The sequence below is a fragment of the Corvus hawaiiensis genome, chromosome 6 (genome assembly GCF_020740725.1).
Source record: "Corvus hawaiiensis isolate bCorHaw1 chromosome 6, bCorHaw1.pri.cur, whole genome shotgun sequence".
In the NCBI taxonomy this organism is placed as follows: Eukaryota; Metazoa; Chordata; class Aves; order Passeriformes; family Corvidae; genus Corvus; species Corvus hawaiiensis.
This window is the reverse complement of record NC_063218.1, coordinates 14755426-14769356: the sequence shown is the minus strand read 5'-3', so window position 1 is coordinate 14769356 and position 13931 is coordinate 14755426. Positions and strand designations below refer to the sequence as shown.

Here is a 13931-nt window from a genome sequence, read left to right as displayed (position 1 = left end):
CTGTAGATGTCCTCAAATGAAACCTACAGAAATAAGAGCAGACACGCAGGGAGTCTCACAGGTGCAGTAACACAAAGTGAGCCTGCTGGAAAAGGAAGGGGATGCTGCTGCCTGGCTCAGCGTATTTAACAGTGGTTCTGAGTTAGGAATGGGCAGTCAGGATTTTTCTGGAGGTGGGATTTTTTTGGGGTTTTTTTTGACTAGGTTTCCTTTCTGAGCAAACATCACTATTGGGAGAAAATAAGTCTATCTACTAATTTTTAATGCTAAGATGCCCTTCATCTTGTGTTTGAGTCATGGTATAATTCCAGGCTTGTACTTATACCTTATAAGTAATGGCTTATACCAGGTATAAGCCTGGTAAGCTCAGGCTTATAGGCAGAGTGATGAAAAAATATAATGGAGAGCTATTATCTTTATGTATAAAAGGGGTATTGAAAACTGAGGAAAAGGTACCTTTTTAATAAGTCTTTTTCATTTTACTAGGACTGTAATTGTACAGAAGATTTCAAGTGGGTAACACCTAGCAGAACTTGAGGAAAACAAACGGGCCACACACTTTTAATAAAGAGGCACCACTAACACACAATGCTGTGCTTTTCTGCCATGAGGAACTCCCATCATATCTGCACTTAGGCAGAGCAGACTACATTACTGTTTTCTTCCTGGCAAGCTGTGGCAGCTCTTGCTTTGCAGTTTCCTGAATGACTGCATTAATTTGATTGACTCCAGATCAATGGTGTCTCTAAATAAGATTAAATTACGTGTTCCTTCTGCCTGCATGTTACAGGAGATTACTCTCAGCAGAATCTCAAAGGAAGCAATTAGCTGACCACTGATGTAATGAATTCTAATTATTTTGTTTGTACAAACAATAAAGCCTGATTGTTTGTTTAGCAAGGAAGTGTAATTACTCTGAGCACTTGAGAAAATAAATCAAACAGCGCTACCTAGACCTGTAAATAATGAGGCTTCGACTTCGTATTTATGCTAAGAATACTCATGGAATATTTTCAGGTAGCTGGGAGCCAACCTTTGAAAGTAACATTTATCATAGTTATTATTGAGCACTTGCTTGATTATGTTCTTGAGTGTGCTAGGTACCCTGCAGAAATATCCCTCTACATTGGCTGTCACTGGCACCTGCTAAAAATTTGCTGCAGCCAGTGCAATTTCCTGCAACTGTTTTTTGTTAATCAACAAGAAGTCGCTCACATCACAATCATTAGGCTGTTCTGCTCCTAAGGGCACCAAGTGGCAGGGGCATGTCCTCAGCAATGGACGAATGACCAGAAAAAAACGCACATTCCTGTGAATGGAGCAGGCTCTATTCTGCCCAGCATTTGGCCATGTAGGCTAGAAATGGAATAAAATCAGAAGGCAATGGAATGAGAATGGTTGCAGCTGGACCTTCCCCTTCTCCCTGCTGATCTGCTGCTGCTGCAAAATATTCACAGCTCAAACGGGAGAGACAAGGAGAGTCACTAGGGACCTTGTGCTGCAAAAAGCAGAGATCAGTCCAAAAATACCTCAACTTCTGCAACTTCTGCTGATTTTGTGTGACTCAAGAGCATGAAGGAGCTGACAAATCAGAGATAACCTGATCCTATTTTATGCAAACTCACTGGTTGTTGCAAGCACAGTGATGCGGTCATTTGCATTTCCTGCAGATCCTAACTCCTCAGATCAGCTGATCTCTTCAAGGTAGTTGGCTTCCTTTACCACAGCTTTGAAAAAATATTCATGCATACAAAAATATTTTGCTTAATCTTTCTTTCATTTCTAGCCACATTTTATGTGTTAAATCTGAATTTAAAGTAAACTGCATAGACTAGAATTCTGCAGTTGGCCTGGTTTTCCTCTTTTCTTAGTCCAAACAGTGATACACCCAAAAGGGATAAACATTATTTTCTGGCTCTCTTAAGTGGTGCTCAAAAATCTTGTGGCAACACTGGCTTACATCCTGATAAAACCTGAATGAAAAAAAAAGACACTGCTGCTTACAGCACTTGGATTCTTGTTGTAGAGATACTGTTTAAACAGAGAATGAAAGCCCTGAGGTCAGCGAAATCTCACTGAAGTGAGCAGGGTGTAAATTACAGCAACATCTGTACTGGCTGAAGGGAAACTGCAAATCACTTGTTAGTGCAATGGGAGCCATTTCCCTCATGCTTATGAGGTATTTCAGTTCTTCATTCCTTTCCACCCTGAGCTGTTTCTCTTTGTTTGTGTTCAGTAGCTATTAAAAACTCACAGAGTGAGGTTTTTTTTGTGCTCTTGCTGTAGGCCTAATTGACAAATGTTTGCTGCGTGCTGTTATGTTAAGCCAGTATCTTTGAAAATTAACTGAAGACTTTAGTCTAATTTGGAGAATTTAAGGGTGAATAAATATCATGTACCCCAAGGCAGGTGAGGCAGATGAATTAAAAATGGCATCTAACTGTAGTGGAGACATGCTTATGCCTAAAGCTTTTGGGTTTTTTTTCCCTACAAACAACTTGACCCAACCAAACAACATGAAACCAGAGACTGCCTTGGACAGTCTTCTGGAATATCCCTTTGAGCCTCTTCTAGGGAAAAGCAGCACTACTAAATGTTTGGCTGCCTCTACACCAAGTATTAAAATGTCATGCTGTTTTTCCAGCCTTAAAAATTCTGGTGACCTTACTGGATGAAACAATTAATGCTGAGCCAGACAGGCAAGAACAGAAAGTCTTTGGGGGTTTTCAGGAAGGCTGAACTGCAGCCAAAACTATTGAGAAAAGTGTGAAAACTGCCTTAAAATTGGTCAGTATTTTTCTGGGTATAAATACTGGAGCTGCTACTCCACATATGAGTATTAGAGGAATATCTCATCAGAATGAGGAAAGCCTTGATTTCTGGCCATGCTTGAAGTGCACTGTACTGCCCCCTTTAAATATTGGTCTCTTGTACAGAGGTGTTGCAACAGGAGAAATCAAGGGTTTGATTTATCTTAAAATGACTACGTGATTATGATCCTGCAACAGATTATTCATCCAGTCTCTTTTGTGTTGGGCAAATAAAGCCTTATTCTGTTCCTTCTCAAAACAAATGGAAAGTGAGACGACAGTACAAAGTAGAAGAGCTTCTATAAACAAAGCAAATTGCGACAGAAAAATTTGCTGGCTTTGTGAAAATAGGATCAGAAGTGCTGCTTGGTTTAATAAGAAACTGTCAGTATTTTGTTTTCTTTTAGCTTCTCCTTATCATCTCCTGTACTGCTTCTGTTTCTTATGTCATCACTTCAAAAAGAAAATCCATCACAGGAGGAATTCTGCTGCTTAGAATAAGGATTTAGTCTAATAACATTAGACAAATCTCTTGACTTTCTCTGGCTTTCTGCATCAGAAAGAAGATGGGCTGATTGATCCAAAGCACTTTTTTTCAGAAGTGTCTAAAGAATTAGAAGTCCCATTTTCAAAATTATTTTAGGCACTTAACCACTAAATCCTTTACAGAGATATTCTGGCTCTTCCTTAGTCTCTTTTGAAAAATTAATTAAGTTTATATAGCATGTAGATATACAAAAACTGAGTTCCCCTCCTCTCCCAGGAGATGGATATTTAGCTTCTAGAGATACAGTAAGCCTAGCTCAAGAGTAAAAACTATCTAATATTTTTCCTTTTAAAAATCCGGAGAAAATCAACAACTTCCTTAAGAGTGGCTCTTAATATGCAAATTAATTTCAAGAATCTTTAGAAAAGTTTAAAATAATCTTCTGCAAAATGTCTGGTCAAACATTTTAATAAGAAGAAACTGTCATACCTTTCTGAATCTGTCTGGTTCCTCCAAAGATCCAGCACTCTGTTTAAAAGAAAAAAAAAATTTAAAAAAAAAAAAAAAAAAAAGGCATGAAGTTAACATCCCAGAGGAGCCTATAAATGAGTATTCACCACACAGGGGATGTCTCTTTCAATTCATGGTCACCTGCACAGAATGAACCAGCAGGAGATTTTTTTAATGAGCTTTTTAACAAACATTAGGCAGAAAGATGACATGTTTTTAGGTTCTTGACTATTTGAATCAGATGAGTAGTTCTCCCAGCCATAGCTTTGACTTTACTGACACCTACTGACTATACTAATGCCTACAGAAAGTTTTGGTTAACAAAGCATGAGTCATTACAATCAATGGCAAACATAGAAATATGCTCTTTATTAACAGAGGTCATGCTTACCTTCCATGCATTTTAAAAGATTCATGTTCTAAATAAGCTTTGGATTTCAAGTCAACATTTCCCAATACAGAAAATTTTAAAATGCCTCAAATTGTAGGTGTTCAAGTTCAGATACCTTTGAAAGCACTCGCATACAGAAAGTACCAAACGCAAACCTGTAAATTCTAGTCCTTTGATTATGGTATCTTGGAGTTGCTCAGATAATGTGAGTAGTTAAGCTAGAAAAATATTAATTAATAATTATATATGTTTATGCTAAGAACATGGGAAAAGCTTCAGCATGCCCTGGAATACTTTATATGTAATGATGCCATCCTTAGCATGCCTTACATATAACAACCCAGTAACTTCTTTAATAATTTGGTTGTTGCATTAAAATGCCTCCCCTTTATTTCATTCCAAATCATTAGCCTATAAAGACAGTTTCAAAAGTGACTAGGTCCTTCTGTGCACAGTTACTTTGAATCAGTTCAGTCACTGACTATTCTGTCCCACAGCAGGAGACACAAATAATGAACAGTGAACATATTCTTACTGCAGGAACAGTCAAAAAATAACTCTATGGAGAATGTTGTGTGGAGAAAGGGCAAAAACCATAAATCCATGTGCCCAGAACCAGGCATTTATCCGAACTATTCACACACACAAACACCTCTCAGTCCCCAGCTGCCTGCCTCTTTGCCAGTTGTCATTGGGGTTTGAACCTTCCATTTCAGGAAATATTTTGAGCATAGCTTACCAAGGGAAAAGCCCACAACTCTTCATTAAGCACACACACCTACACAGTTGGATTAAGCCCAGCAATGAGAAGCAACCTGAGAGTGCAATGACAGAGCTCAGCAGCTGGGGACTGTGTGTTGTCACCTACCGGAGAACTCATGGACTCTCTCAGTTTAGATTTGTAGAGCATCCATCGGTAGCGCAGGTCCTCCAGCTCCTCAGAGTTACCAATGACAGGATGAAGATGAAGGAGGTCCTCAAAGAGACGCTGACCATCAGGCACATGAGACTGCAGCTCCTACAGGCAAAGACAAGGGTCAGCAGCAACTCAGGATTCAGGAAGGCCCCACTTTTTAAATTAGCATTTGAAATAACAGTGGTTATGGAATAGCACATTTATTTTTGATACTGCTTTTTTGGCTTGAAAGGATATAAAACTCACCTGCAGGACTTCTATAGACTTAGATATTTCTGTATTTAATTTCTAACAGCATCCAATGCCACAGCATTTGGCTATACTCAACAGGAAGAGTGAGACCAAATACCAGACACTGATTTTAATCAGCTTCTTTTAATGAATACCTTTGCCATACCATACTGGAAATGTCCAGCCCAACAACTAGATGCCAGGTGCTCCCTTCCCTTCTACCACTCTGGCTCTGGGCTTCTTAGCAGAAAGGATGAAATTTGTCCTAAATTCCTGAGCTTCAGCTACTCTAGAGTCTCCTAAAGCAAAGAGCATAGTGTTTGAATTTTTTGTCTGTTTGTTCTTTGGGGATTTTTTTTTTTGTTTTTTTGGGGTGGTGAGATATTGGTTAGTTGGTGGAGTGGGTTTGTGTTTTATTGTTGCTGTTTGGGTTTTTTTTAATTCAGAAAGAATTTGCACTTATTGCGGTATTAGTATCTCCATTCACCCCCTGAAAACTAACCTCAAGTTTGCTCTGGTGTGCCTTAATTTCCTCTGTGGAAGATGGAGTCCCAGCAAGAACTTTGGTCAGTTTGGTGTTTTCTCCTTGTAGCCACTCTTCAAAGTCATGTAGGAGCTTCAAGTGGCTGCTTGTACTTTGCCCTTCTTTCATCTTCTCCTGGGACAGAGAACAACAGGGACAAAAAAGCTCTTACTGTTATGTCAGATGTTTCCTCTGAAGGCCTGATTGCAAGATCTTAACCTCCAACTTTGTAACCTGCAATATCAGATGAAGGCAATGAAATTGTTCTTGTGAAGCTGATATGAAGGCAGACACAGAGTTCCCATCTCACCTGCTTATGGTTGGGCTCTACATCAAAAAGGCGGAAAGCAGGTCTAGACATCCATCTGCTGTCCACAAATGCTCTTTTCTTCTTCTTATCAGCCACTGGTCTATTTAACTGCCACTTTTTGAGGAGGCTTGAAAACACAAAACCAGAGACATCAGTGCAGCAGACATCCACATTTTGACTGGGTCTGTGGGGGACAGCACTGGGGAAACAGCACTATTGTTGTTATTATAATATTATTATTATTACTACTAATAACACTATTACTATTAAAGTTATTCCCAACTGTGTCTCAAAGCTGCACCAGGACTCTAGTTCTAACATTTCCAAGTATTTTGTTTTCTTTTATTTAGGGGAATAAAAATATTACCTTGGCAATATACCTTCCTTTCTGGTTCCAGGAGGCAGTACAATCAAGCCTTCCTTGATTTTGTAATTTAATTTTTGTGCCTATTCTGACACTATGTATTAATACAATCATATATGCAGCACATCATTAAATATTAATACAGACTGGCAAATATGAGCAGCATTCGACACTACACAGCAGAGGCAAAATAAATTAAGTCTTCATTCCCTAGCTAAAGAGAAGATTTTTAGCTCTGCTTATACTTTCGCAGGTTTGCAAAAGGCAGAAATCCCATTGCAGATATACCCTCCTTGGAGGCATCTCCAAGGAGAACAGGAAGGTGAGACAGAACAGCACAAGTCACCCAGTCTATGCCAAATTTCTTCTGACAAAAACTGGCAGTACAAGAGTGAGCCAGGTCATAAGACACTGCCTGCTCCAACATGAGGTAAAGTAAGATTGACAGGCATTGGTGCAGAGTCTTAAAAAGGTTTCCTTGAAAATAATGATTTTCAGCTTATAAACAATTAAATAAAATCCCATCTTGCTTCTAGCATTGTGGTATGGCTGTTCACTTTCATAGCACAGAGCATAAAGCCTCAAATGTGTCTGTTCTTATTGCAGTAAAAGACTCCCCTTGAAGGGACATGAGGAAGACCTACATGAACACTTACCTAGTTGCCATCTCCTTCAGTGACTTCCATGACTCCTTCAGCTGATCCAGCTCTGCCTGGACATGGGCAGTCTCTTCTGGAGAAGAATTCTCCATGACCAGCTGGCCATGAGCTTCCACAAGGTGCAGTTGGATCTCCTTATCTGGAAACTCAGCTAGCCATCTCTGAAACGCACAGCCCTTACAATTACTCCTAGGTGTCCTGGGTAAAGCAGAGGCTATGTCAGACTGAAGGCCATGCTCAGTCCAGGACTATGCTGGTTCTGTTGGCACTAGCTAGAACACACCTAGCGGGAAAAAAATAGGCTGTGGATTCTTCCAAAGAGCCAACATAGGTCAAAGAGCTGATGGCAAAACTTAAAGGGTGCAAGCTGTCAACGCACCTCCTTCTGTAGCCTTCCCATGAAAGATTTTGGTCTCCCATAGGAAGGCAACAGCTGCCAGCTGAAGTAACCTACAGGGTGAATTTAGCATGCAAAGTACTGCTACCCAGGGAAAAGCTGGCAGCTTTGGGAACAGCTCAGTTCAACAGAGTGTAAGGCTAGCTAACATGGCAGGAATCTTCAATGTATTGATGAGTATAGACAGGCAAAGGCAGGTATTGTCCAGAGAGATCACCCTGACAGGAACAGACCACCTATCCCTGGATAACACTTAATCCATCTCAACTTCTTAGTCATTTTTCACCACTCTTGTCTGTTACGTGGCCCCACATCCCACAGCACAGGGCAAAGCAGCAAGGCAACAGCAACCAACAGTTATTGAAGGAGAAACACACCATCATTACTCTCCCAAATCAGGAAATTCTCACTAGAAACCCCCACTCTTAAAGTCTGAATGCTGCAAAGTAAATAATTAACATCTTAAACTAAGATGCTTTTCCCACCTCCAGGTCTTCCAGCCTGCCCTCAGTGTTCTGCTCTCCATCAGCATCCTGGTAGGAGTCAATCTTCTCCCTGGTTACTGAGATCCACTGCTGGAGGTCAGACAGTTTGTCATTATATGCCCAGTGCTTCTGAACGTGGTCTTCACTCTGCTGTATCATCATCTACAAATGATAAAAATATGTCAGCAACTAAAGACAGACAAAAAAGCACTTTCTTTACTGGATGGGTACAGAACCTCATGGGCAAAAAGGAAAAAAGCAGCTGTTAATGAGAGACAAAAAACCTATCCTTTTAGCATCAGTGATGTGGAAAACACCTCCAAGCTTCTGCAGGCCTGTATTCAACCACACGGGGGGGTATTAAGACTAGAACAGCTCCCTTTCTTAGCTGAAAGGGAATAGAGAATACACGTCTTGGGCTTTTGTACCCCAGTCAATATCAAATACATCTTACGCTCCCTGAATCAGAAAAGATTGTACAGACTTGTTTGGCAAAAGTCCAGTTCAGTGATAAATGGGATGATGGAGATCGAAACTAGAATTCCACAGTGCATGTTCAGGTAACACTTTAACACACATAGTTTTATAGTGAACTGCATAACTAAAGTAACTTTATGAGCTCTTCTTCTGAGATTGCTTTGGAGGTCATTTTATAGGTATGTTTGCAAGCTACAAAATGCCTCAGGACAAAACAAGTATTTATGCAATTGCAGCACTTTTCTCTCATTAACTTGTAGGACCCAAAGCCATGAAAACCCCAAACACTTTGGTACAAAACCCCTATCCAAGTAATCTGTGAAGTGCAAGCACGACCATGATAATATGAGTTCTTTTGGTCAGAAATCTCAGGCCCACTCCAGAAATTGTTTATATAGACATAAAATCTGTGTGGATGGTATTCTATCACCAAGGGAAATCACATCAGAGATAATCAGAGAATCCTGGAAGAGTTATCAAAGTCATAAGAATTCAGTGCCTTCTTCCCCTGAAATGAAAATATCTGTCACTCAAAGCATGTAATGTCATATGCCCAAAGATTTTTTAAAATATTTTTAAATAGAGGCAACTGACAACTCCCCAGGCAACTAAAAACTTTGTTATGTTACCTCCAGTGAACTCTTCAGGGCCTGAGAGTCAGATGAAAGTTGGTTCATTTCATGCCTGTGTGTGGTATTTGACTGAACAAGCTTCTCTACCTCCTCCATGTGAATTGCAAGCTCTGCCAAGTCATCTTGGATCATCTGCAGATGAAAAGACAGATTCTGTACGGGTAGTGTGCTAGGTATGGCATGGATTTTCAGAAAACATACACCAAAGGTAGCTTCATTTGACAGTGTGAGGACAAAAAGTCCCAGCAACAATCACTGTCATTAAGAAAGTGAATTGTTTCGATGCCCGGGAGTAAATGTTTCTTAAAAACATGGTTGGATGTACTTTACCTGCTACCGGGAGATAACAAAGAAGATAAGTTGAGATAAGCTCAGATAAACTGAGAGGTGCCAAAGGAGCCATAGTATAACCAGCTAAATACTGCAAAGAACTGTGGTGAAAATATCCCTGTGGTCACTGAGGATGAAGTGGCACAGTACAGCTGAACCATCATAGCTCACCGCAGCAGTCACATTCCCTCTCCCTTCTCCTCCTGCTCTTCTCTCCCCTCTCCCAGGTATGTAATCCCACTGCATGCCTTGAACAGGCTCTACTGCATGTTGGACTCTTTGCTGAACCAGTTCAAAACATTAACCAAATAAATTATCATCTTTTTCTGTTCATTTTTTTTTCTTATCTTGGCCAGCTGAATCACCCTGTGGAGTAAATCTAGCATGTGTCAAAGCTAAGTGACAAGGATAAGAGCAGAAAGAGGAGGATACAAAAGGAAGGGGAACTCTGCTGGAGGCAGTTAGATTGGTTCAGGTTATTTGCGCAGTTTCACTCCCAGTGGGAAGTGTCAAGATACATTTTCTTTAGCAATTAAACTAGCCCAAGAAGAAGGTACCACCAAGAGCTTCCAGCTGCTTCTTCCTTCCCTCAAGCTCAGTTTGCCAGTGCTTCATCTGCATTGCTTTAATTTCATTCACTCATCCTATAAACTGGACCAAATGAAATTATCTAACACACAATTGAGGGGAAAGGTACTGAATTCCCAATGCTAATAAAATATGAACAAACAGGATCACAGTTAGCTGAGGATAACAGGGCCAAACAATACTGTAATGTACCTGGAGTCTCTGGAGTTGTGTCTTTTTACCCAAGAGATCAGGCCGTGGCTCCTTCTCTAGATCTAATTTGGCTTTGATGGCAGATAATTTCTTCTGCAGTGGTGCAAAACCAGCATCAAAGTTCTTATGTTGCAATATCAAATTCTAGATGGAGAAATATGAAAACAGGTCCAGCATTCAAGATATATCCTGTGGCATTATCTTTTGTCAATACCCACTTCTTATTCAGAACAAACACTGAGCTACACTATGCAACAGACCACAAATTTATTTGAATGTATGATCAGCCTAGAGAAAGGGATTAGTACTGAATTTATATATATAAAAACTGCCTTAGTAAAGACTTGATCTTTGTCTTTATCACAGGCAAAGTCAGTATATGGGTTTTGTAGCTCACCTGGAGTTTGCTCTTGCTTTGCAGCAGACTTTTGTGGAGAACTTCTCTCTCCTTTGAAGCTTCAGCTGCTTCTTGAAGGAAAGACTCTGCTTTTTCCTCACCAAGGACATTGTTTAGCAAATCTTTCTTCAGCTGTAACATCATCAACATCTCTTTGAACTGGGAGCTTTCAGCTAGAGCAGCCTAAAGGAAGAAAGTTCTTCCAGTGAAATCATACCAAAGAAAATAATCATATAAACATATTATTCTCACACAAATTACACAAACAAAGCAGTATGACAAATTCAGGTAAAAACAGCATGCTGGGCCAACAAGGGATAACAGAAGGTACCTGGACAGTGCCCAGTTAAAGGAAAAATCTTCCTAATAATGTTAGAGGCACCAGGGCTGCATCCATTTTGTGAACAGAAATAGAAGTAAGCTGTACTATGGAAAGAGCTGTCTGTGCAGAGGAGAGGCCTAAACAACCAACAGAAAGGACAGCTTGAATGCTCATCCTGAGGATAAATTCCATCCCTGTTCACAGACACATTTATTCTGGAGATCACAGGGATGAAAAAGTAACAAACACACTTTGCTGGGCACATGCATAAATCATGCATTTTAATCCCACGTCTACATCACTACAAAATTCTTTAACAGAGTCCACAGATTTCCCATCCAGGGAGATCTGGGTTAATGCTAAACAATATTATCATTATTGTTAAAGATATCTAACATTTTAATGCAGCCTACTCAGCTGACAACTCCAGTTAACCAAATGGGGAGCAGCAAGTAAGACAATGTGCTAAAGCTGGAGCTAAGTAAAGACCTCCATCCCTACTGTGGGTTTTCCTGCCACACTGGCAGGACCTTCCCGCTGCTGCTGCCTGGCAGCTGTCTGCAGGCTTGGTCAAACCCACATTTCTGAAATTAGTAACAGCTTTGCTACCTCGATGTGAGCCAGTTCTGGCTCCGGAGTCTCCAGGAGCATCTGGACCGATGGCTTCCACTGTTCAAAACTTTGCAGGGGATTTTGGAAGATTCTCTTCAGTTGGGTTTCTGTATCAGTGCTCATTTTAGAAGTCTTGCCTCTCACACTGTAAGGATAAAGTGACAACCAAGAGAAGGATTATGAAGAAATCCAAGTCCAAACATTCTATTCTTCAAGGAACAAATTAACACAATACTCGGTGTAAATCATGTACAACACAAAAGCCTGTTTGCCTGTCTGAGCCTGGTGTTGCATACCATCAGCTGCTCTGTCAGTCAGAGACATCTGAAAAAACTTTATTTAGATGCTGTAGGACACATTTGTCTGTTGTATCAGGAACTACTTTGCTTTTCTAGTAGCCAGAAGTCTCCCTTTGTATACGATCCTTCTTGGCTGCTGTCACCAGTGTGATTTAACAAATCATATTATTGGAGCAGTCTCACTGACTGATGAGAAGAACAAGCCAAGAGTGTCTAGAATGTAACTGCAGTTGCCTGTAAAAAACAAGGTTTTGTTTCTTTAAAAAATTACATTAAAAAGTCTTTGATAACCTTATGTTAGCACAAAAAGTGAAAAAAACATTTTTATTTCAGATATAATTCTTTTAAATTTTGCAGAACCACTTGAATTTATATTAGTACATACAGGTGATTCTGATAAAAGCTTTCTATTTATGTATATGTATCCACATACATACACAGCTCTATTACTGGAAAAAAAAATTAAATCAGCAAACTTTCAATGAACATCCAGGCTTCTCTTAAAAAGGCTTATCCCAAACACAGCCGAGTGACAAGGCCCAGCAGTGACACACCCCATGCAGCTGCCTCCTGTTTTTCTCAGCTTGCCTGACCTTCCCAGTTTGCAGAATCCTGCCTGGTATGGCAAAATGCAGCCCAAACTTTATGTTCATGGGGAACAGTATCTTGCAAACTCACAAGACAGACAGATGAGAGGAATGCCAATCAGGATCAAATACTGCCTTTCTAGAGAAACAGAAACAACAATCTTACCTGTGTCACTGGGCCGTGACAGAGCTAAATAAAGGCAAGTTTGCAGAGGCCAAAAGCTCTGCAAATAGAAAGTTCTGACTTTACATGTCCACTGCCATTTGCTCTGCTGCCCCTGCCAGCAGGCTCAGTGTGAAGCTGCCAGACTTCCCAAAGCAGCTTTGGAGAGAAGCTGGCAAAGGAGCAGCTACCATTTCCTACTCAGAGGCAAGTCCCCTGCTTTCTTTGCTCCTCTTTCAACATTGTTTACTTGCTAGTTTTTAAACTGAAATCCTTTCCCAAAATGACCTATAACCCTTCCACCAGGACAGCATACTGAGCACAGAGGGTAATAAGCTGGGATACAGGAAAAGAACTGACCTTCTTTTTTCCCCTTAAAAAAATGATCCTTTCTTCTAGTTTGCAAAATTTGCTGCAGCTTCTTTACTTCCTGATTCCAGGCAGCCTGGAAACGGAAACACTGAAGTCTGGGGAGAGGCTAAACTTTCAGAGTTTCCAAACCAAGGCAAGTTGAAAACAGGAACATGCATAGAAGCTGCCAGGAGAAGGGGAATAGTCTGCCAAGTAATTGCTAAGGCTGGTGAGTCATTGCAACAAACTCAACAAGGGAGGGCCATAATTCTTCTGAACCGTTTACTACTACAGCTCCTGTCCTGATTTTCTAGTTGCTGGCATGAAAGGCAAGCAAAATACATAAATTATTATTATAAAATGCTAATAAGATCAAATTAGCTGCCAACAATCTAATTTTCTTCAAACCATACACAACATTAATGATGTAAGATCATTGCTTGAAAATGACCAGGAGCCTCCAGCTCCTAGCAAATGGCTAAAATTACAGCTTCACTGAAACATGGAGGCGGATGTAATTAGCAAAAGCTTTTTTTTCTACTCATCACTTACAACTGGACTGCATATCACTTTTTTCTTAGGCCCCTGACAATCCCTTCAGTGTCTGACAGAAGATTCCCCCCACCAGCCCACCACACTCAGACTTTCCAGTACCTTTGATACTGGTGTATTGCAGAGACAACACTCTCAGTGTGTGGCTGGACATCTTGGGAAAACCGTAGCAGCTCCTTAAGCTGGGCCTTCAGCCTCTCAATCTTTGACTCTTCTGCAGCCAGAGCTGCTTTGGTTGCCTTAATTATAGAAATAATAAACAGATCACACCTTATGTAGCATCTGGCACACAAAATGAAGAAGTAAGGCTGTGTCTCAGGGTATGCACAAATCCCCTTTGGGATTT

The 13931-nt window shown here is 40.4% G+C and overlaps 1 protein-coding gene across 5 annotated transcripts in view; it reads right to left on the bottom strand.

Annotated features, from left to right (window-relative positions):
- SYNE3 (spectrin repeat containing nuclear envelope family member 3) overlaps window positions 1-13931 on the bottom strand; it is a 65560-nt gene that overhangs the window by 18590 nt on the left and 33039 nt on the right. For 4 of the 5 annotated variants that reach the window (XM_048306341.1, XM_048306340.1, XM_048306338.1 and 1 more), the window contains exons 7-17: window positions 13688-13824; window positions 11631-11778; window positions 10700-10882; window positions 10303-10446; window positions 9190-9324; window positions 8084-8245; window positions 7199-7362; window positions 6179-6305; window positions 5848-6003; window positions 5067-5216; window positions 3787-3825 (exon numbers count right to left, since the gene is read on the bottom strand). In XM_048306341.1, coding sequence (XP_048162298.1) covers window positions 3787-3825; window positions 5067-5216; window positions 5848-6003; window positions 6179-6305; window positions 7199-7362; window positions 8084-8245; window positions 9190-9324; window positions 10303-10446; window positions 10700-10882; window positions 11631-11778; window positions 13688-13824 — 1545 coding nt within the window. Of the gene's footprint in view, window positions 1-3786; window positions 3826-5066; window positions 5217-5847; window positions 6004-6178; window positions 6306-7198; window positions 7400-8083; window positions 8246-9189; window positions 9325-10302; window positions 10447-10699; window positions 10883-11630; window positions 11779-13687; window positions 13825-13931 lie in introns of those variants that run through there. The other variant, XM_048306342.1, reaches the window with a different exon arrangement.